Raw genomic sequence first — 15,738 nt, forward strand, 5'->3', positions numbered from 1 at the left:
ACCCAATTATCAAAAATAATTATTACCGCGCCCCCCTTACACAATAGCAATGTGTGTGTGTGTATGTGTAAAACATATATCAGTACATATATGGTGTACAATAATGCACCTTGAGTTTCGGGTTCAGAATACCGAACATTCTCGACCGTCTACGCGCAAGTGTATATGTTACGGTTAAAGTATTTACTTGGCTGGTATATAAACTAGTTGGATAGTATACAAACTATCCAACTGCCTGGTTATTTTGATGAAAAATCATATTTTCACTAAAATAGCTACGAGTAATGGCTGGTTTGTATACTATCCAGCTAGTTTATAAACTATACAAAATTTATCGCTAAAACACAAACCACAAGGAAATTACACAAATTAACTAGCATTTTTGGCTAATTTGTAAACTATCCACATTAGTTGGATAAAGTGTGAACCTGATATTGGTAGTAATACATAATAACCAACGAGTTGGTTATTTTGTAAACCAACCAACGCGAGTTGGTTATTATGTAAACCAACCAATTCTCTTTGGGTAATTTAGTGGGGTTATGTTTCGTCAAGTGTTGTGTGCTGTGACGGTGTACAGTTGTGTTTCGTGAAATTTGTTTAATAATAGGTATCGGGTTATTAAAAATGAATCAACAGCAACAATTTGAAAACCTATTATTAGAAGTTTATGACCAAAAGTCGCAAAATTCAAAATTAATGAATGATAGCGATTATAGTGAACTTTTGCAACGTATCAAAAGAATACGCGAAACTGGACCTGACAGTAGTAACAAGAGTGATTATCATGTGATAAATACTTATGATTTACAAAGAATCGAATCATCTTATGTAATTCTACATAGAAGATCTGGAAAGATTATTTTACGTTTGAGTGAATGTTATGATGCGATTAAAGCTGCCCATCAGGGAACTGGACATGGAGGGCGTCAAGCAACAACAAAATTATTAAACGAAAAGTATCACAACTTAACACAGGAAATGGTAAAATTGTTCATTGAAACTTGTGAAAATTGTCAGTTTAAACGGAACAAAACTAAAAAGGGAATTGTTGTTAAACCAATTGTTTCAAACCATTTAAACTCTCGATGCCAAATCGATCTCATTGACTTACAAACTAGACCAGATGGTGACTACAAATTTATTTTGCTGCTATGGATGAAATAAAACAAAATCAATACATTTTGATTTTTTTAGGTGATTGAGGAATTAGTCGGAATGTGGCCTGACTGCCAAATTGTGCATGGTAAACCGAGACATTCACAATCACAAGGTTCAGTGGAGAGGGCGAACCAAGATATAGAGAACAAGTTAGCGTCGTGGATGAAAGATAATAACTCGACAAAATGGAGCGAAGGTTTAAAAATCGTTCAATTTCAAAAAAATCGGTGAGTAAGCTAGTATTTTGAAATTTAAGAAAAGAAACTGTGTTTTTCTTTGTATAAGTTACGTTTTACTTCAGTTCATTGTTTTTTGTAGCTGCTTTCATTCTGGTATTGGACGCAGTCCTTATGAAGCTTTATATGGTGTAAAATGTAGAGATGGTTTAAATAACCTCCCTGTTTCTATCACAAACATTAAATCCATACGTACAGAAGAGGAACTGGAAACATTATTATCTTCTAGTAATGACACCGAGGATAAAGTGGAAGAAGATTCACATCCTTCAAATAATTTTGTACCCGATGAAAAATCTACAGTCACTGAAGAGGAAATGGCCGCCCAACAATTGTCTGGTACGTATCTAGAAAGTATTTCCACATTATTTCACAATGCAACCTAATTTCTTTTAGATTTAATTGAAAATGCTACGCTGGTTATGCTGCCCGATAATACTCATAGGCCAGTTGTATTCGCAGATAATACTGAAACCCCAATTTTACTCGAACTTAATACCGAAACCCCAGTTTTACCCGAAAATAATACTGAAACCCCAGTTTCACTCGAAGTTAACAATAGAACCTCGGTTTTATTTAAAGAACAAGCAATGGCATTGCTCTCTACTGAAACAACAGAAAATGCTCTCAATGAATCATTACCACAAAAATGCTTATTATGTTCTGATGAAAACGTGTGTGACCATTGTCAGAATAAAAACAATATTAAAGCTATAAGGGATTCATGCCAGGAAAGTCTAAAAAGGCAAGCACAAAAAATGCTACAAACTTCTCGCAAGAAATTTAAACCAGGAGCTGTCGGCATGTCCGTGAGAGTACCCATTCCAGATGTAGATCGAAGTCGGTCAGATCATAGAAATATATTGGGCGTCATAATGAGTGTAGAAGATGAATTTTACCGAATTGGAACTGTTCACGGTGTTCTTAAACAGCTTTATTCCCGCAACGAATTTGAAATATGTAAGCAACAATTTTTAAAGTTGGAAAATGTCAAGACGGACACCGAAATAACATTACGAAGCGCTGCAGGAAAATTTTCAGTATCGGGTTCAACCCAAGGATATGTGCGATGTCACTGCAAGAAGAGTTGTGCGAATAAAAAGTGTAAATGTCTTGCGTCTGGATATACCTGTAATAGTAAGTGCCACAACAGTGCAACTTGCTCCAACAAATAATACTGTTCTTTGTTTGGTGGTTTTATGCCCGGTTTCTCCAACAAAATATAAGCTGTACCTTAGGCAAGGCGGTCTTAATTGTAAGGCGTCCTTAAAATTAAATTACGTTGCACCAAAATTTTAAGTTCGCATCTTAGCTAAGCATCAGAATTTGTCTGAAACGATCTGGCAACACAGAATTTTATCAAATGAATGCCAATTTTACTAATGAATCGCGTTACCGAAGGTAGGTACCTAATAATTGCAAACTGTCAAACTTGATAGTTACTCCACAGAATAAGGCCTTATTCTGTGAGTTACTCGTCATTGCCCCACCGAACCGTGCACCGAACTTGTTAGACATCGGCCAACATGCATTCTAATAAAAAAAGAGTGAATTACACTCAAGAAGAAAAAAAACTATTAATTCATTTGGTTGATTCAAATAAAAATATCATCGAAAATAAAGATACAAACGCCGTTTCAAACCATCAAAAAGATGACGTTTGGAAAATTATTGAGCAAAATTTTAATAAAAAGTGTTTCAACGTCTTTCGTGACGCCAATTCTTTACGGAAGCAGTGGAGCAATATGAAGCAGGACTCAAGAAAAAAGGCGGCACTAGAAAGGCAGGAGCTTTACAAAACTGGTGGAGGAGTTGCTCCTGCACTTTCTTCGAAAAATTGTGAAGCAAATGAACAATTGGTTTTGGATATAATAAATAAGAAGACAGTCCTTGGTCTAAGAAATGAATTTGATTCTGATGTAATGAAAGGTAAAATTTACACTCGAATTTCCATTAATTATATTTTTAGTGAGGCACACATAGATACAAGTATTTTTATATTTTGTAGAACCTATATTAGATCATCCAGCAGAGGATATTCTTGGAATGCCGATTTTGATATCTTCCAAGCCCAATCAAGAAGAAATTAACATAGAAATACCGTGTACATCCAGTACACCTTCGATTACACCTTTAGAACAAACACATGATGAAACTGAACTGTGCAATCAAAACGTTCTGCTTACTTACGAAGAGCCCACGCCCACACTTTTACGAGGCACTCGTTGGTCTGCTCGAAGGAGACCTAAAATTAACGCAGACCTGGGACCTACAGAAAGAGCTAAAATTGAAGTACTACAAATTCAAAAAGAAATTCTTTTGCAAGAAAAGGAGCACAAGAAAATGTTACATGCCATGGAAGTTGAGCACAAGAAAAAAATTTACTTAATGGAAGAGGAAATTGGGAAGTGCTCTTGTTCCAAGTAAATGTTGCCATAAAATAAATCTAGTATTTTTTCGAAGAATGAATTCATTTAAATAAGTATAAGTACGTATTTTCAATTTTAATAAAAAATGTTTATTGTAGTAGGTATGTTAATATGTAATATAATTTATCTTTAAACTTGCAAAATACGAAAATTACAATCTAGAAAAATATATATCTACTAAATGTCTTCTATAATCATAGCCTAAATCATTTTCTTCGGCGGCTAAAGGAATATCTCCATCTCGAATTGCTTGCTGAAGCTCGTGTTCCATAATTAAATTTTCAATAGGTGGTTCTGGTTCTCCCCTCAAACGAGCCAAATTGTGCAAAACTGCTGTAGCCACAATAACACAAAGTACATTTTCTAGCTTCATTCTACATCCATACGCTATTATAGGAAATCTTCTTTTCCAAACACCAAATAGATTTTCTACCTTGACTCTACTTTGAACGTGACTTCTGTTGTAGTTTCTTTCACCATCGTTCTGAACATTCAGAAAAGGTGTAAATAGATATGAAAGATTCATATAACCGCTATCTCCTAAAAAGTAAGTAGCGATTGTAAATTAATATTGAAAAAAGTGCTATTTACCCAACAAGATACTATTTCCAAAGTCTCCATTATTGAATCTATGCATTAATCGTGAATTTCTAAAAATGGTGGTATCGTGCGTCGAACCTGGCCAACGTGCGACGATATCTTGGAATAACAGGTCAGCACTTGTAACGGCTTGCACATTTACAGAGAAATATCCCTTTCTGTTTCGATATATTTCAGCATCAGCTCCACCTTTAAATTAAATTCTTATTTGTAGAAATGAGCGAATGTAAAGTATAATACTAAAAATAATGTGAAAAAAATAGTGTAGTAAGTACCTTGTGATTGAATTTTTATATGACATCCATCTATTGCCCCAATGACTCTAGGGAAACCAGCAATGTCGTAAAATTTATTCTGAGCACTTGCAATTTCAACTTCATTTCGAGGCATGTATATAAATTCCCTTGCAATTGATGCTATGAGCCTTGAAACTTTTGAAACAATTTTACATACTGTTGACTTGTCTGCATGCACAAAGTCTCCAACAGCAACAAAATGCCCTGCACTGGCATAAGCTCTTAACGTTAGCAAAAGTTGATTCATGGGACTGATGGAATTATTCCTGAATTTCAAAAAACATTATTGTACACCTTGAATTCGCACTATACAATAGTCACAAAAAGCATTATATGTAGGTAAGTATACAAACGTGAAACAAACCTATGAATGATGTGTACTTACCTGTTATGGAAGTACTCTAGTCTATGTTCTATTTTCTCCAATAAATATAAAGCAGTCCCTTTTTCGAGTCGAAATCGTCGAAAAAATTCAACATTAGAATAAATATTAAATAAATTTCTCCTAATGTGAATTTGCCGTGGTATTCGAATATTTTCTACTATGTCTACCATATCAACCACATCGACATCATCGACATCGATCAATTCCATTTTGAAAAGTGACGTTTGAAAGACAAAATGCCACTCATTTTCAACTTCACTAACAATAATGCCGACTTAAGTCGCAGATTTTCACGACTTAAATGTAAGGCTGCCTTTGTGAATATAAGATGCAGATTTGCGTTGGTGCAACGTTTTAAGATAGACTTAAGATTTAAGGCGATCTTAAGATTCAAGTAGAGCTTAAGATACATTGGAGAAACTGGGCATTAATGTCCTGACATACTTTATTGTTAATATTTTGTCACCTGGTATTATTTGAGTTATATTTCTTTTACTTTTTCTAAAGTAATAATAGGTACCTGTAACAATCTTACATTGTACCAATAAAGAAACCATTTTTGACTAAGGATTTTACTATCTTAAACTAAATTAACCCAAGAGAACTGATTAGTTTGTTGAGTAATACATAATAACAAACTCGTTGGTTATTATGTATTACTACCAATATCAGGTTCACACTTTATCCAACTAATGTGGATAGTTTACAAACTAGCCAGAAAATGCTAGCTAATTTGTGTAATTTCATTGTGGTTTGTGTTTTAGCGATAAATTTTGTATAGTTTATAAACTAGCTGGATAGTATACAAACCAGCCATTACTCGTAGCTATTTTAGTGAAAATATGATTTTTCATCAAAATAACCAGGCAGTTGGATAGTTTGTATACTATCCATCTAGTTTATATACTAGCCAAGTAAATACTTTAACCGTAACATATACACTCTTCAATTTTGGTCAGTCTCAGTCGAGTAAAGTGGTTCGGTCTGTGCTAAATTTATTGTGAATGCGTTTGTTGTAATTTGCGTGTTAATTGCATTTAGGCCAGTTCTGTAGTTGGACCGGCAAAGGAGGTAATTTAAAACTATCGGATACCCTGATAATTGAAATAATAAAAAGTAAGTTTATCTTAGGGCCGAGATATCCACCTTCTAATAAACTACTTAATAAATTTATTTAGCTAATAAACGTTTTTTACGGATTTTCACCTCCTAACAATTAATAGGTACCTAGTAACTAACCTTATTAGCTAAATATCTTATTAGCTAGTATGAGCTCCTGATAAGGTAGTTTAAACCATCAATTACAAAAGTTTCTTGTGATATTAATCTTCGTAAAATATACGTGAAAGGTAAGTAAAATCAAAAGTAAAAAAAATATTTTCCATTGACATACCCTTCTAATTTACTTATATACCTAACCTCAAAAGCAATTGCAGGATCTTAAAAAAAATGTATTTTCATGAACTGGATGATGAAATAGAGATGCAGGAAATTGAAGATTTAGGATTAAATCGCCAGAGATATATGGTTAAGGAGAGACAAGATAATTTCCATGGATGGAATGAGGAACAATTTTTCAATCGCTTTAGAGTGACAAAAAATACTGCACTTCACATTAATGGTCTCATTGAAGACAATATAAGACATCGCACAGATAGGTAAATCGTGTAATGGTAATTAGTTTGTATACCACATCTTTTATCGTTTTAGAAATCATGCTGTATCACCTTTACAACAGTTACTAGTTGCTCTTAGGTTTTATGCTTGTGGTAGTTTTCAAATAGTAGCTGGAGATTTTGGAGGTTTACATCGAACCACTTCTGGACAAATTATAAGAAGAGTGTCAAGGGCTATTGCGGAATTAAGCCCAGTGTACATTAAAATGCCAGATACCGTTGAGGAAATGACAATAATCAAGCAAGGTTTCTATGCTATCGCAAGGTTTCCTAGAGTTATTGGTGCCATTGATTGCACACACATAAGAATCCAAAATCCAGGTTAGTTCCTTATATGATAGTGAAGTGTTAGCTATATTTTGTACCTAGGTGGTGAACATGCTGAGAATTTCAGAAACAGAAAAGGTTTTTTTCTATCAACGTCCAAGCTGTATGTGATGCAAACTATAAAATTAGAAATATTGTATGTCGTTGGCCAGGAGCAAGTCATGACAGCCATATATTTAGGAATTCAACAATTCGTATGAAATTTGAAAACAATGAAATGGAAAATAGCATTTTATTAGGCGACAGCGGTTATCCTCTCTGTCACTATTTAATTACTCCAATTAATAATCCAACAAATCCCGCAGAGCACTATTTTAATGAATGCCAAATCGGAACAAGGACAATAATTGAAAGAACATTTGGTATATGGAAACGGAAATTTCCTATTTTGTCACTGGGACTGCGGAACAAATTACCTATGTGTCAAGACATTATTGTAGCTACGGCAATAATTCCCAACATTGCTAGAGACCAAAATGAAGCTATGGAATTAGATGACATAGAAATTGACCAGGACAATAATGTTATTGCACCAGTAAACGTAGAAAATAATGCTCGTCAACCGTATATAGATTATTTTCAAGGTTTATTGTAAGATTATCAGACATTTTTATAAATATAAGAAGGTACTGAATGGAATACTTGTTCTTAATGATCACTTGTGATTTTTGTGTGTTGTTATTCTAATGTGCCCTTTTCCGCTTGCAATAAATTTATTTCTGCCTTACGAATGTTTAATTTTAACAGCTTCATTTTTAGCATATGCTCTTCTTCCGCAAATTTGATTTTACTTAATAATAACTGCTTTTCCAATTCTGCATTTTCGGTTTGCAATGTAATTAGTGTTGTTCTATTATTGGTAATTTGCTCGTATTTTTTATTGAAATACTGCCTCTCTTGTGGCTGTAGACGTTTCTTCTTCCCAGAAGTCCACTTCTTTGACGTGCTGGGTATAATAGGCGTTTCCAGCTCACGTGCAACAGGGGCGGCAATATCAATTTCTGACAGTGGTATGTCGAAAGGTATGTTTTCCAAATTACTTATTGCTGTAAAAGGTAACGTTTCTACCATATCTATGCCATTATCTATAATTAATGCATTATCGCTGTCATGTCGGCACGGTAGCCCTTCTACACTTAATGTGATCACGTCTAATATTTTTTCCTCGTAATCTGTGTAAGGAGTACCTTCTGGCTTTCCACCGCCGGTTTTATAAATTTCAAGTTTGTTTTTGGCCTTTTTTGCTTTTATTTCCCTCTTAAGGCAGTCATACTTTAACCTTAAATTTTTCGTGTCTCGATGATTAGAACTTTCATTTTGAGAATTAAATTCCGCCGTTATTTGCTCCCAAGTAGTGTTTTTCTCTTTCCATGTCACAGCGTCCGTTTTTTTATTCTCCAGTATACTGCTATACTTCAAACAAATGTCCGTTAAAAGACGCACCTCCTTCTCACTAAAATTGATGGTCCGCTGTCTTTTTGTCGCCATTTAGAAATAACTAAAATATACAAAATAGGTAATAATTTATTGCATAACAGTCACAATTACTTACATCGTAATTTATTAAATTAATCAAAGCTTCTCATTCACCAGTAATTTGAATTGCATATAGGTTAAGTTGTTCATCAAATGTCAATAAACCACTATTTCACTCCAACTCATGCATGCATTTCTATATGACCATCTTTTTTTTAATGATAACATCTTAAAATCAGAATTGCCAACTTTTCCATTTTGGGTAAGATGAGAAATTAGGTACCTAATATTTGTTAGGCAGATAAATAACAATGGAACTCCATGTTATTATTTATTAGCTAATAAATACACTATTCTCCTAATAGTTAATAGGTAGTTTATAAGGAGTTGGATATCTCGGCCCTAAATTGCATAATATTAGGTTTATTAACCGTATAAATTTATGTAGGGGCAGTAAAGTATCCTTTCCTGCAGTCACCGAAAATTCGTATGAGGGATATTGCAGGGCATGGTTTAACCCTCCTCAATGAGAATTTACTTCAAGCTTAGTTTTATGAGTTTAAAACAAAATTACAAATATAAGTTTTTAGTAAATTTTCATTCGAATTTGAAAGTGTATGCAAAGTTACTAACAACCTTGCTTCTGTTAACATGGACACAACAATTTACATGTAACAGTTACACAAATTTGCAGGAGAGTTACAAAAGCACTTTGCAAATGTAATTTAAATGTAACAAAGATTTAACTAGTGTCACAAACTTGCAGCAACTTTGTCGTTATTAACATCATAACTTACATTTACATTTACAAACTTTATGTAACTTTTTAGTAAACTGTCCTTGCTTAGTGGGCAGTTCACCCTTTTAAAATATATATCGCCAACAGTAAATTTAAATTCATACAAAATCATGGATAAATTTTTAACTGGACGTAAGCGAACATTCGATACTAGTGAAGCATCAAGTGCACCGGCGAGGGGGTTCCAAAAATAAAATCAAGGAAATATTCTCAAGAGTACTTAAAATTTGGGTTTACTTGTACTGAAGTCAATGAAGAAGAGAGGCCATTGTGTGTCATTTGCCGCAAAACTTTAGCAGCTGATAGCATGAAGCCTAATAAACTTAAAAGACATTTGGAAACGCTTCATAGTGAGTACGTTAACAAACCCCGTGAATTCTTCGAGTTAAAATTAAAAACCTATGGAAACGAAAAGGCATTTAAAAAAAAAACTGACTGTAAATGAAAAAGCCTTACTTGCCTCTTATAAAGTTTCGTATCAAATAGCCAGATGTAAGAAACCTCACACTATTGGCGAAGAACTTATTTTGCCAGCTGCAATTGAAATTGTAGAAACTATGTTTGGAGATACTTTTGCCAAAAAATTGGAGTCTATACCTCTATCAAATGATACGGTTACACGTAGAATTGGTGATATGGCTGAAGATGTACAGCATCAATTACGTGGGAAGTTGCGAGACAAGTTATTTTCAATTCAGCTTGATGAGGCAACAGATAGCAATAAAGATGCTCATCTTATTGCCTACGTTCGATTTAGTGATGGCATATCAGTAGTTGAAGAACTACTTTTCTGCAAACCCATAGAGCTCAAAGCAACAGCTCTCGCATTGTTTGCTGTCTTAAATGATTATATAATCGGAGCAAACATGGAGTGGAAGAATTGCGTCGGAGTATGCACCGATGGAGCTCGTTCAATGTCCGGAAGATTTGAAAGTATACAAGCCCTTGTAAAACAAAGATCTCCACTGTGCATCTGGACACATTGCATGATCCACCGAGAAGCTCTGGCATCCAATGAAATGTCTCCTGGCCTAAATTTTGTGCTCACTACGGTTGTAACAGTAGTTAATTACATAAAAATGAGACCTTTGAAAACTAGAATCTTTTCTGCACTTTCTAAAGATATGGGTGCAGTAGGTACATTCAGCATTACTATTCTATTGCGAGGCAAGATGGTTATCACGGTGGAAATGTTTGCAACGTGTTTTTGAATTAAGACATGAAATCGCCATTTTTCTAGAAGAAGAAAACCGACCGGAAGCCGAGAAGTTTCGAGATGGCTTATTTCTAATGAAATTGAGCTACTTGGTCGACATATTTGAGAAACTAAATACCTTGAACCTTCAGCTCCAAGGAGCAAATACACATATATTGGATACGAGTGATAAAATTAATGCTTTTTGTAGAAAATTGGAATTGTGGAGCAAACATTTGCAGCAAAAAAACCTGGAAATGTTTGCAAATGTAAACGAATTTATTAAAAATTACGAGGTTGAAGAACAACAGGTGAAAGTTGTCTTTATTACCATTGAAAATCATTTAGCGATGCTGACCAAAAATTTTAAAAAATATTTTCTTGCTGACGGAAAATTAATACTTAGTTACGAGTGGGTTAGGAATCCGTTTCAAGTTACTCCCGAAGGGCTCTCAATGGCAGAAGAAGAACTCTTCATAGACTTGACGGCAAACGCCGAAATCAAAAAACAGTTTGATACTAAATCTCTTTTTGAATTTTGGGCAGGCGTGAGCGATGAGTTTTCGGCAGTAAAAACCAGAGCGTTTCGTATACTATTACCATTTTCAACATCCTATCTTTGCGAAACAGGATTTTTTGCGGTGGCTGCTTTGAAGACCAAATATAGATCGCAGCTAAATATAGAAAAAGAACTCAGGGTGTCTATTTCAAATATTAAACCTTGTTTCGACAAGCTTCGTTCGGCAAAGCAGGCCCAAGGGAGTCACTAGTAATTATTGTTTTTTACACTTAATATTGTTAACCTTATTTGTAACTTAGTATTGATAAATTTAATTTGAAGTACCTATTAATACAGTCCTGTTCATAAGAGTACCTACTATATCAGCGTTAATGTGTATTTTATTTTTAATTATGTCAGGATTTTGTTTTCTTTTCGTTTTAATAAATTATTTAATGCAGTTAGTGGTTTTTTTTCTGATATGCTGCGCCCCCCCCCATTAATGTTTACACGCCCCCCTAGGGGGGCGCGCCTCACAGGTTGAGAAACGCTGGCTTAACAGGTAAGTTACACAGAAATGCGAAAAATGATCAATGAATGTTATATAATACTTCTTACCATCGTACGGCTCTGGAGTGATTGGACCACAAAATATCGGTTGAGATAATTTCCAGTAGTCGCTTCGCCTTTCTGCTTTCTCCTATTTCCCGGAATGGTAGGCCAGATTGCTTCCCCTTTAACAAATATCGCACAAGGATGGCGAGGGATACTTGCTGGCATGTCCCATTCTCCTGTGCCATAGCCAGTTGTCTGCCACTGCTCCGTTCGCTGAATTTTCTTCTTGTTCTTTCCAAAGTTTGATAGTGTACAAATTTCCATCGATTATTTTCTTCTCTTCCTTCATGATGGTAACCTCATTTTGTTCAAAGACAACCTTTAGACCGTTTTCTTCTAGCTTCCTTATTGATAACAAGTTGTATGCTAGTTGTTCACATACCCAAGCATTTTGTATCATAATTTTCTGTCCGGATGTACTTCTTAAATGGAGATTGCCTTCTTGTCGTGCATTTATTGATTCCCCTCGTTCAGCGACGTTGATTTTGCAGTTGATTCCTTTGAAGATTTCAGTAAGTTTCTTGTTTCTATTTTTCCATTTATCTATTTTTCACGAACTCAAAATTTACCTTTGATTCGTCTTGGCAAAACATGACATCAATAGCTGTGTTGATATGAATCTGGCCTTGACGTTAGTAGTTGAAGAATGATTTCACTTTCTTGTATCGTCCCACCTGCGCTCTTTAATCACATAGGCATCCCCTTATTAAATTCCGTGAGAAAATCATTGAGTGGCTTGTCTTCGAGAAACCTTAAACTGCGTAACTTCGTTTGTAGCATTACCTGCGATGATATTCCTTTCTTCGTGAAAGTGGCTTGTAGACTTTCCATGATTTCCTTTGCAGTTTTTTTCTCCTTTATTGTTTCTAAAATATTGTCAGCGACAGACTGAACAATTATTGTTTTCGCTTTCACATCGTTTTTAACAAATGTGTTATATTTGAGTCAACTGAGGATTTTTTAAGGTTTGCATTTGGTCGAAATTAGGCAACTGGTCTCCTAATTTCGACTAGCTGGTTTTTAATTTCGACCAATTGGTCAAATTAGCAGTTACCAAAAAAAAAACAGTCACTTAAGCATGAAATCTTTATTTTATTGTCTTCCCAACAAATTAATTAATACATTAATTCAAAAAATCAAGTTCTTTGTACCGTATATACGTTTCTAGTTTTACTGGTTTTCTTTGGCGAATTGATGTGGCAAACGATGGCACTCCCGGGGTAGGATAGTAAGTCTGGCCTATCCGGCCACTTCCATAATCGACCTGCCCTTTGCATTGAAGATATTGTCGCCTCATCTGTAGCTACGTCTGTAATTTTCCCAGGATAGTACCTTTCATCATATTTGAAAACAACATATTCATTGACATTTTTCTGAACAGGTTGCCACCCATTTGTTTCTTTTCTTCCTCGGATTCAATCCAATGACTTTCTCCAGATGTGACGTCAGCACTAGTTTCTAAGGACTCTGAGAAAAAACGCCGGCGAGGTTTCTTTTCTATCGGTTTCCTTTCTGTCCGTTTTTTGGAATTTGGGATCTGTCTCTTTTGATTTTTTTGCAGTAAGTTATCTTTGTATGGTGTGCTTGTAATTATTGCAGCGTCTTGCCTGGGCCTTGTAGGTTTCGTTGCGACTGACAACTGTGGAAATGGGGAAATTCTTGCAACACATCAGGCAAGCGTGAAGTTTGAGGGTGTTATTTTGTTTGGAGGGCAGGGAAAAGCTGACACGTCGTCACCGTGTGATGAAGAAGGTGTTGTAGGTGTCCTATTTTCCTTTTCAGGTGTGAGTCCCTCTACTCCAGATTACCCTCAAGTAAGTCAGAAGCAGCGAAATCAGCGTCAGTGAATATATTTCGATCCACAGGCCAGCAGCCAGAATGTTTGAAAGCATTGGCTGCTGTACGAAGTGTTGCAGCTCGTTCGTAAGCTTCTGCGAGAAGAGCTACTATATTGCAAGGCTTCACTGCTATTCCAGGTTGAGCGCGCAAGAACCGGATTGAAACCGGTCTCGTCAACGTTGTAGATTTTTGTTCCATCTATTTTCAAATCGTCAATGGTTTTCTCTAAAAGGTCGTAGAACTTTGCTACTCTAGCCCTACTAACCTTTCATTCGAGCCAATGATGTCGCTTCAGGCTGCCGTAGTGACAAGTTAGGATGTCTTTCCATAAATTTATAATACCATTGTTTGCCAGCTATTCAATTTTTAAAGTTGTATTTTATGCCCATTTTGGTGGCAACTTTTTGGTTGTGAGACCGAACATGAAAGACTCAAAACTTTGAGATGTGTTTCACTAGCTCCTCCTCCATAGCACTATCAAACACAGCAGGCCGTCCTAATTTTGATTTGCTTTGCACGTCTTTCTTTAAGTTTTTAATGTAGATGGAGGAATGTGAAAAGCTCAGGCAGTGCCATTTACTTTTGCTCCCTCTTTCACGGCTTTCAGAGAAGCTTCTAAATCCTCAGCCGTCCAGTTTTTGCCATATTTCCCTCGATTTGACATCTAAAATTGAAACCGAATTATAGTTCTTACATTTCGACCAGTCGAAAATAGGGAACGGGAGATGGTCGAACTTAGGCAACAGCGCCTACTTCAAAACAAATGCGGAAGCATGCTAAACCGCTAAGGTTAGGGACCTGGATAAATATCCATATTAACGTAAACATAATAATAATAACAATAATTACATTAACAATTTATTTTTCGACAGACACTCGGGTCCATAATTGAACAATATTCAATTATAAATTCACTTAGTGGCTAAGCTAAATTAGTTAATTTAAAAAATACACTGACAGAATAGAATAATGACTATAATAAAACAAGAATAAGAAAGACAAAAAGGAGAAAAAGAAAAAAAGGAAATAATTGATAAGTGAGAAGTAAAGCAACTAAGACGACAAGTTAATTACTAACATATAAATATAATATGATGACTAAATAAACAAACCTAGCCATAAACAATAGTATATTATATACCGCGGGACTGAAGTAGTACTTTTAATCCCGAAGGTAAAGTTTATGGCCCGACCGAAGGGAGGGCCATAATTTACCTGAGGGATTAAGACCACTACTTCAGTCGCAAGGTATATACGATATTTTTCGTACTTCCTAAACTGAAACACTAAAATCTGTATGGAGTTAGAGAACGCGTTCTTTCAAAAAATCGCTGCTTAACAAGTTACCATAGGAACGTTGCGTTGCGTTGGTACGACAATCCCTATGCTATGGTAACAAAAATAATTTGGAAACTGTCATTGCTAGTGTCATAATTTTGGTGGTAGGGTGTATTTGATATTGATAAAAAGCAGCCAAAGTAGGTAAAGAATTGATACCACCGAAATCCAAAAAACTATATGAGCAGCAGTACGATGCGTTTAAGAAGTAGTGCCGCATACAAAATGTGAAACAATGTACTGAAATTGCCTTGTTAGTAATTTCATCCTTCCGGGATTTTCGTCCAAATTTAATCCCGGCGGGACAAAAAGTGACACTTCAGTACTTGTCATAACGGAGTGAAGTTGTCACTTTAGTCTCGGAAGTACGAAAAATTAGTATTGCGTTACTCATAGGTTACTAAATAATACTATTCGTTACAATGTGTTTGTACTAAACGTAAAATGTACGCCAGAGAATTGAGTTAATATCACAACTATGGCCTACTGCATTGAAATTGAGAGCCATTGCAAAGAATGGAGCTTTACGAAGGAGGTTAGTATTGGGAGTGGGCTAAACAAAAGTTAGAGGACATCTTGTTCGATATGATGGGACCAAGAATTTATGCTGTAAAGAATCATGCCTAAAACGTTCCAATAGAACTTTTTGAGGAACACCTTGAGGAGGATAATAACCATCAATTTTGAACCAGAGATATTTGAGAAATTTACGCTGAACGTTTTCAAGATCATTCTTGTGTACTTCATAAACGGGATACCATATAAGATCACAGTATTCAAGTTTAGAGCGAACGAGAAAACAGTATAACCTAATCAGAGCGTTAACGTTGGTGAATGATTTACAATTTCTAATAATGAAACCTAATA

The 15,738-nt window shown here is 35.3% G+C and overlaps 3 protein-coding genes and 1 long non-coding RNA gene across 5 annotated transcripts; 3 read left to right on the plus strand and 1 right to left on the minus strand.

Annotated features, from left to right (window-relative positions):
• Positions 1–526: 526 nt before the first annotated feature.
• Positions 527–2,572, plus strand: LOC116165277. Its single transcript, XM_031479573.1, has 3 exons — positions 527–1,388; positions 1,480–1,736; positions 1,794–2,572. Exons 1-3 carry the CDS (start codon positions 1,219–1,221, stop codon positions 2,570–2,572), a joined length of 1,206 nt encoding a protein of 401 aa, XP_031335433.1. The 5' UTR covers positions 527–1,218.
• A 312-nt stretch (positions 2,573–2,884) lies between these two features.
• Positions 2,885–3,854, plus strand: LOC116179634. Its single transcript, XM_031499441.1, has 2 exons — positions 2,885–3,326; positions 3,406–3,854. The coding sequence occupies exons 1-2, from the start codon at positions 2,924–2,926 to the stop codon at positions 3,822–3,824; spliced, it is 822 nt and encodes a 273-aa protein (XP_031355301.1). The 5' UTR covers positions 2,885–2,923; the 3' UTR covers positions 3,825–3,854.
• Positions 3,855–3,968: 114 nt separating this feature from the next.
• On the minus strand, positions 3,969–5,316 carry LOC116179574 (putative nuclease HARBI1). 2 transcript variants are annotated; one of them, XM_031499375.1, is made up of 4 exons: positions 5,108–5,316; positions 4,702–4,988; positions 4,418–4,615; positions 3,969–4,366 (listed from the first exon to the last, which is right to left on the minus strand). In XM_031499375.1, the coding sequence occupies exons 1-4, from the start codon at positions 5,314–5,316 to the stop codon at positions 3,978–3,980; spliced, it is 1,083 nt and encodes a 360-aa protein (XP_031355235.1). In that variant the 3' UTR covers positions 3,969–3,977. The 2 variants fall into 2 exon arrangements, with proteins under 2 accessions (XP_031355235.1, XP_031355241.1); XM_031499381.1 differs by lacking the exon at positions 5,108–5,316 and having other exon boundaries at positions 4,702–4,829; positions 4,880–4,938.
• A 1,330-nt stretch (positions 5,317–6,646) lies between these two features.
• Positions 6,647–7,554, plus strand: LOC116179685. The gene is made up of 3 exons (XR_004147015.1): positions 6,647–6,765; positions 6,818–7,104; positions 7,153–7,554. It is a non-coding gene; the product is annotated as an uncharacterized LOC116179685 (long non-coding RNA).
• Positions 7,555–15,738: the final 8,184 nt, after the last annotated feature.

The sequence above is a fragment of the Photinus pyralis genome, unplaced genomic scaffold (genome assembly GCF_008802855.1).
Source record: "Photinus pyralis isolate 1611_PpyrPB1 unplaced genomic scaffold, Ppyr1.3 Ppyr1.4_LG1, whole genome shotgun sequence".
Taxonomy (NCBI): Eukaryota; Metazoa; Arthropoda; class Insecta; order Coleoptera; family Lampyridae; genus Photinus; species Photinus pyralis.

Excerpts from the sequence above, each read along its gene's own strand:
- LOC116179574 (XM_031499375.1), bottom strand. The coding sequence starts at position 5,316 with ATGGAATTGATCGATGTCGATGATGTCGATGTGGTTGATATGGTAGAC. Across the intron at positions 4,616-4,701 it reads TATAAAAATTCAATCACAAG|GTGGAGCTGATGCTGAAATA; the intron begins GTACTTACTACA and ends TTTAATTTAAAG. Across the intron at positions 4,367-4,417 it reads TGGAAATAGTATCTTGTTGG|GAGATAGCGGTTATATGAAT; the intron begins GTAAATAGCACT and ends CTTACTTTTTAG.
- LOC116179634 (XM_031499441.1), top strand. The coding sequence starts at position 2,924 with ATGCATTCTAATAAAAAAAGAGTGAATTACACTCAAGAAGAAAAAAAA. Across the intron at positions 3,327-3,405 it reads TGATTCTGATGTAATGAAAG|AACCTATATTAGATCATCCA; the intron begins GTAAAATTTACA and ends TATATTTTGTAG.
- LOC116165277 (XM_031479573.1), top strand. The coding sequence starts at position 1,219 with ATGTGGCCTGACTGCCAAATTGTGCATGGTAAACCGAGACATTCACAA. Across the intron at positions 1,389-1,479 it reads GTTCAATTTCAAAAAAATCG|CTGCTTTCATTCTGGTATTG; the intron begins GTGAGTAAGCTA and ends TGTTTTTTGTAG. Across the intron at positions 1,737-1,793 it reads GGCCGCCCAACAATTGTCTG|ATTTAATTGAAAATGCTACG; the intron begins GTACGTATCTAG and ends AATTTCTTTTAG.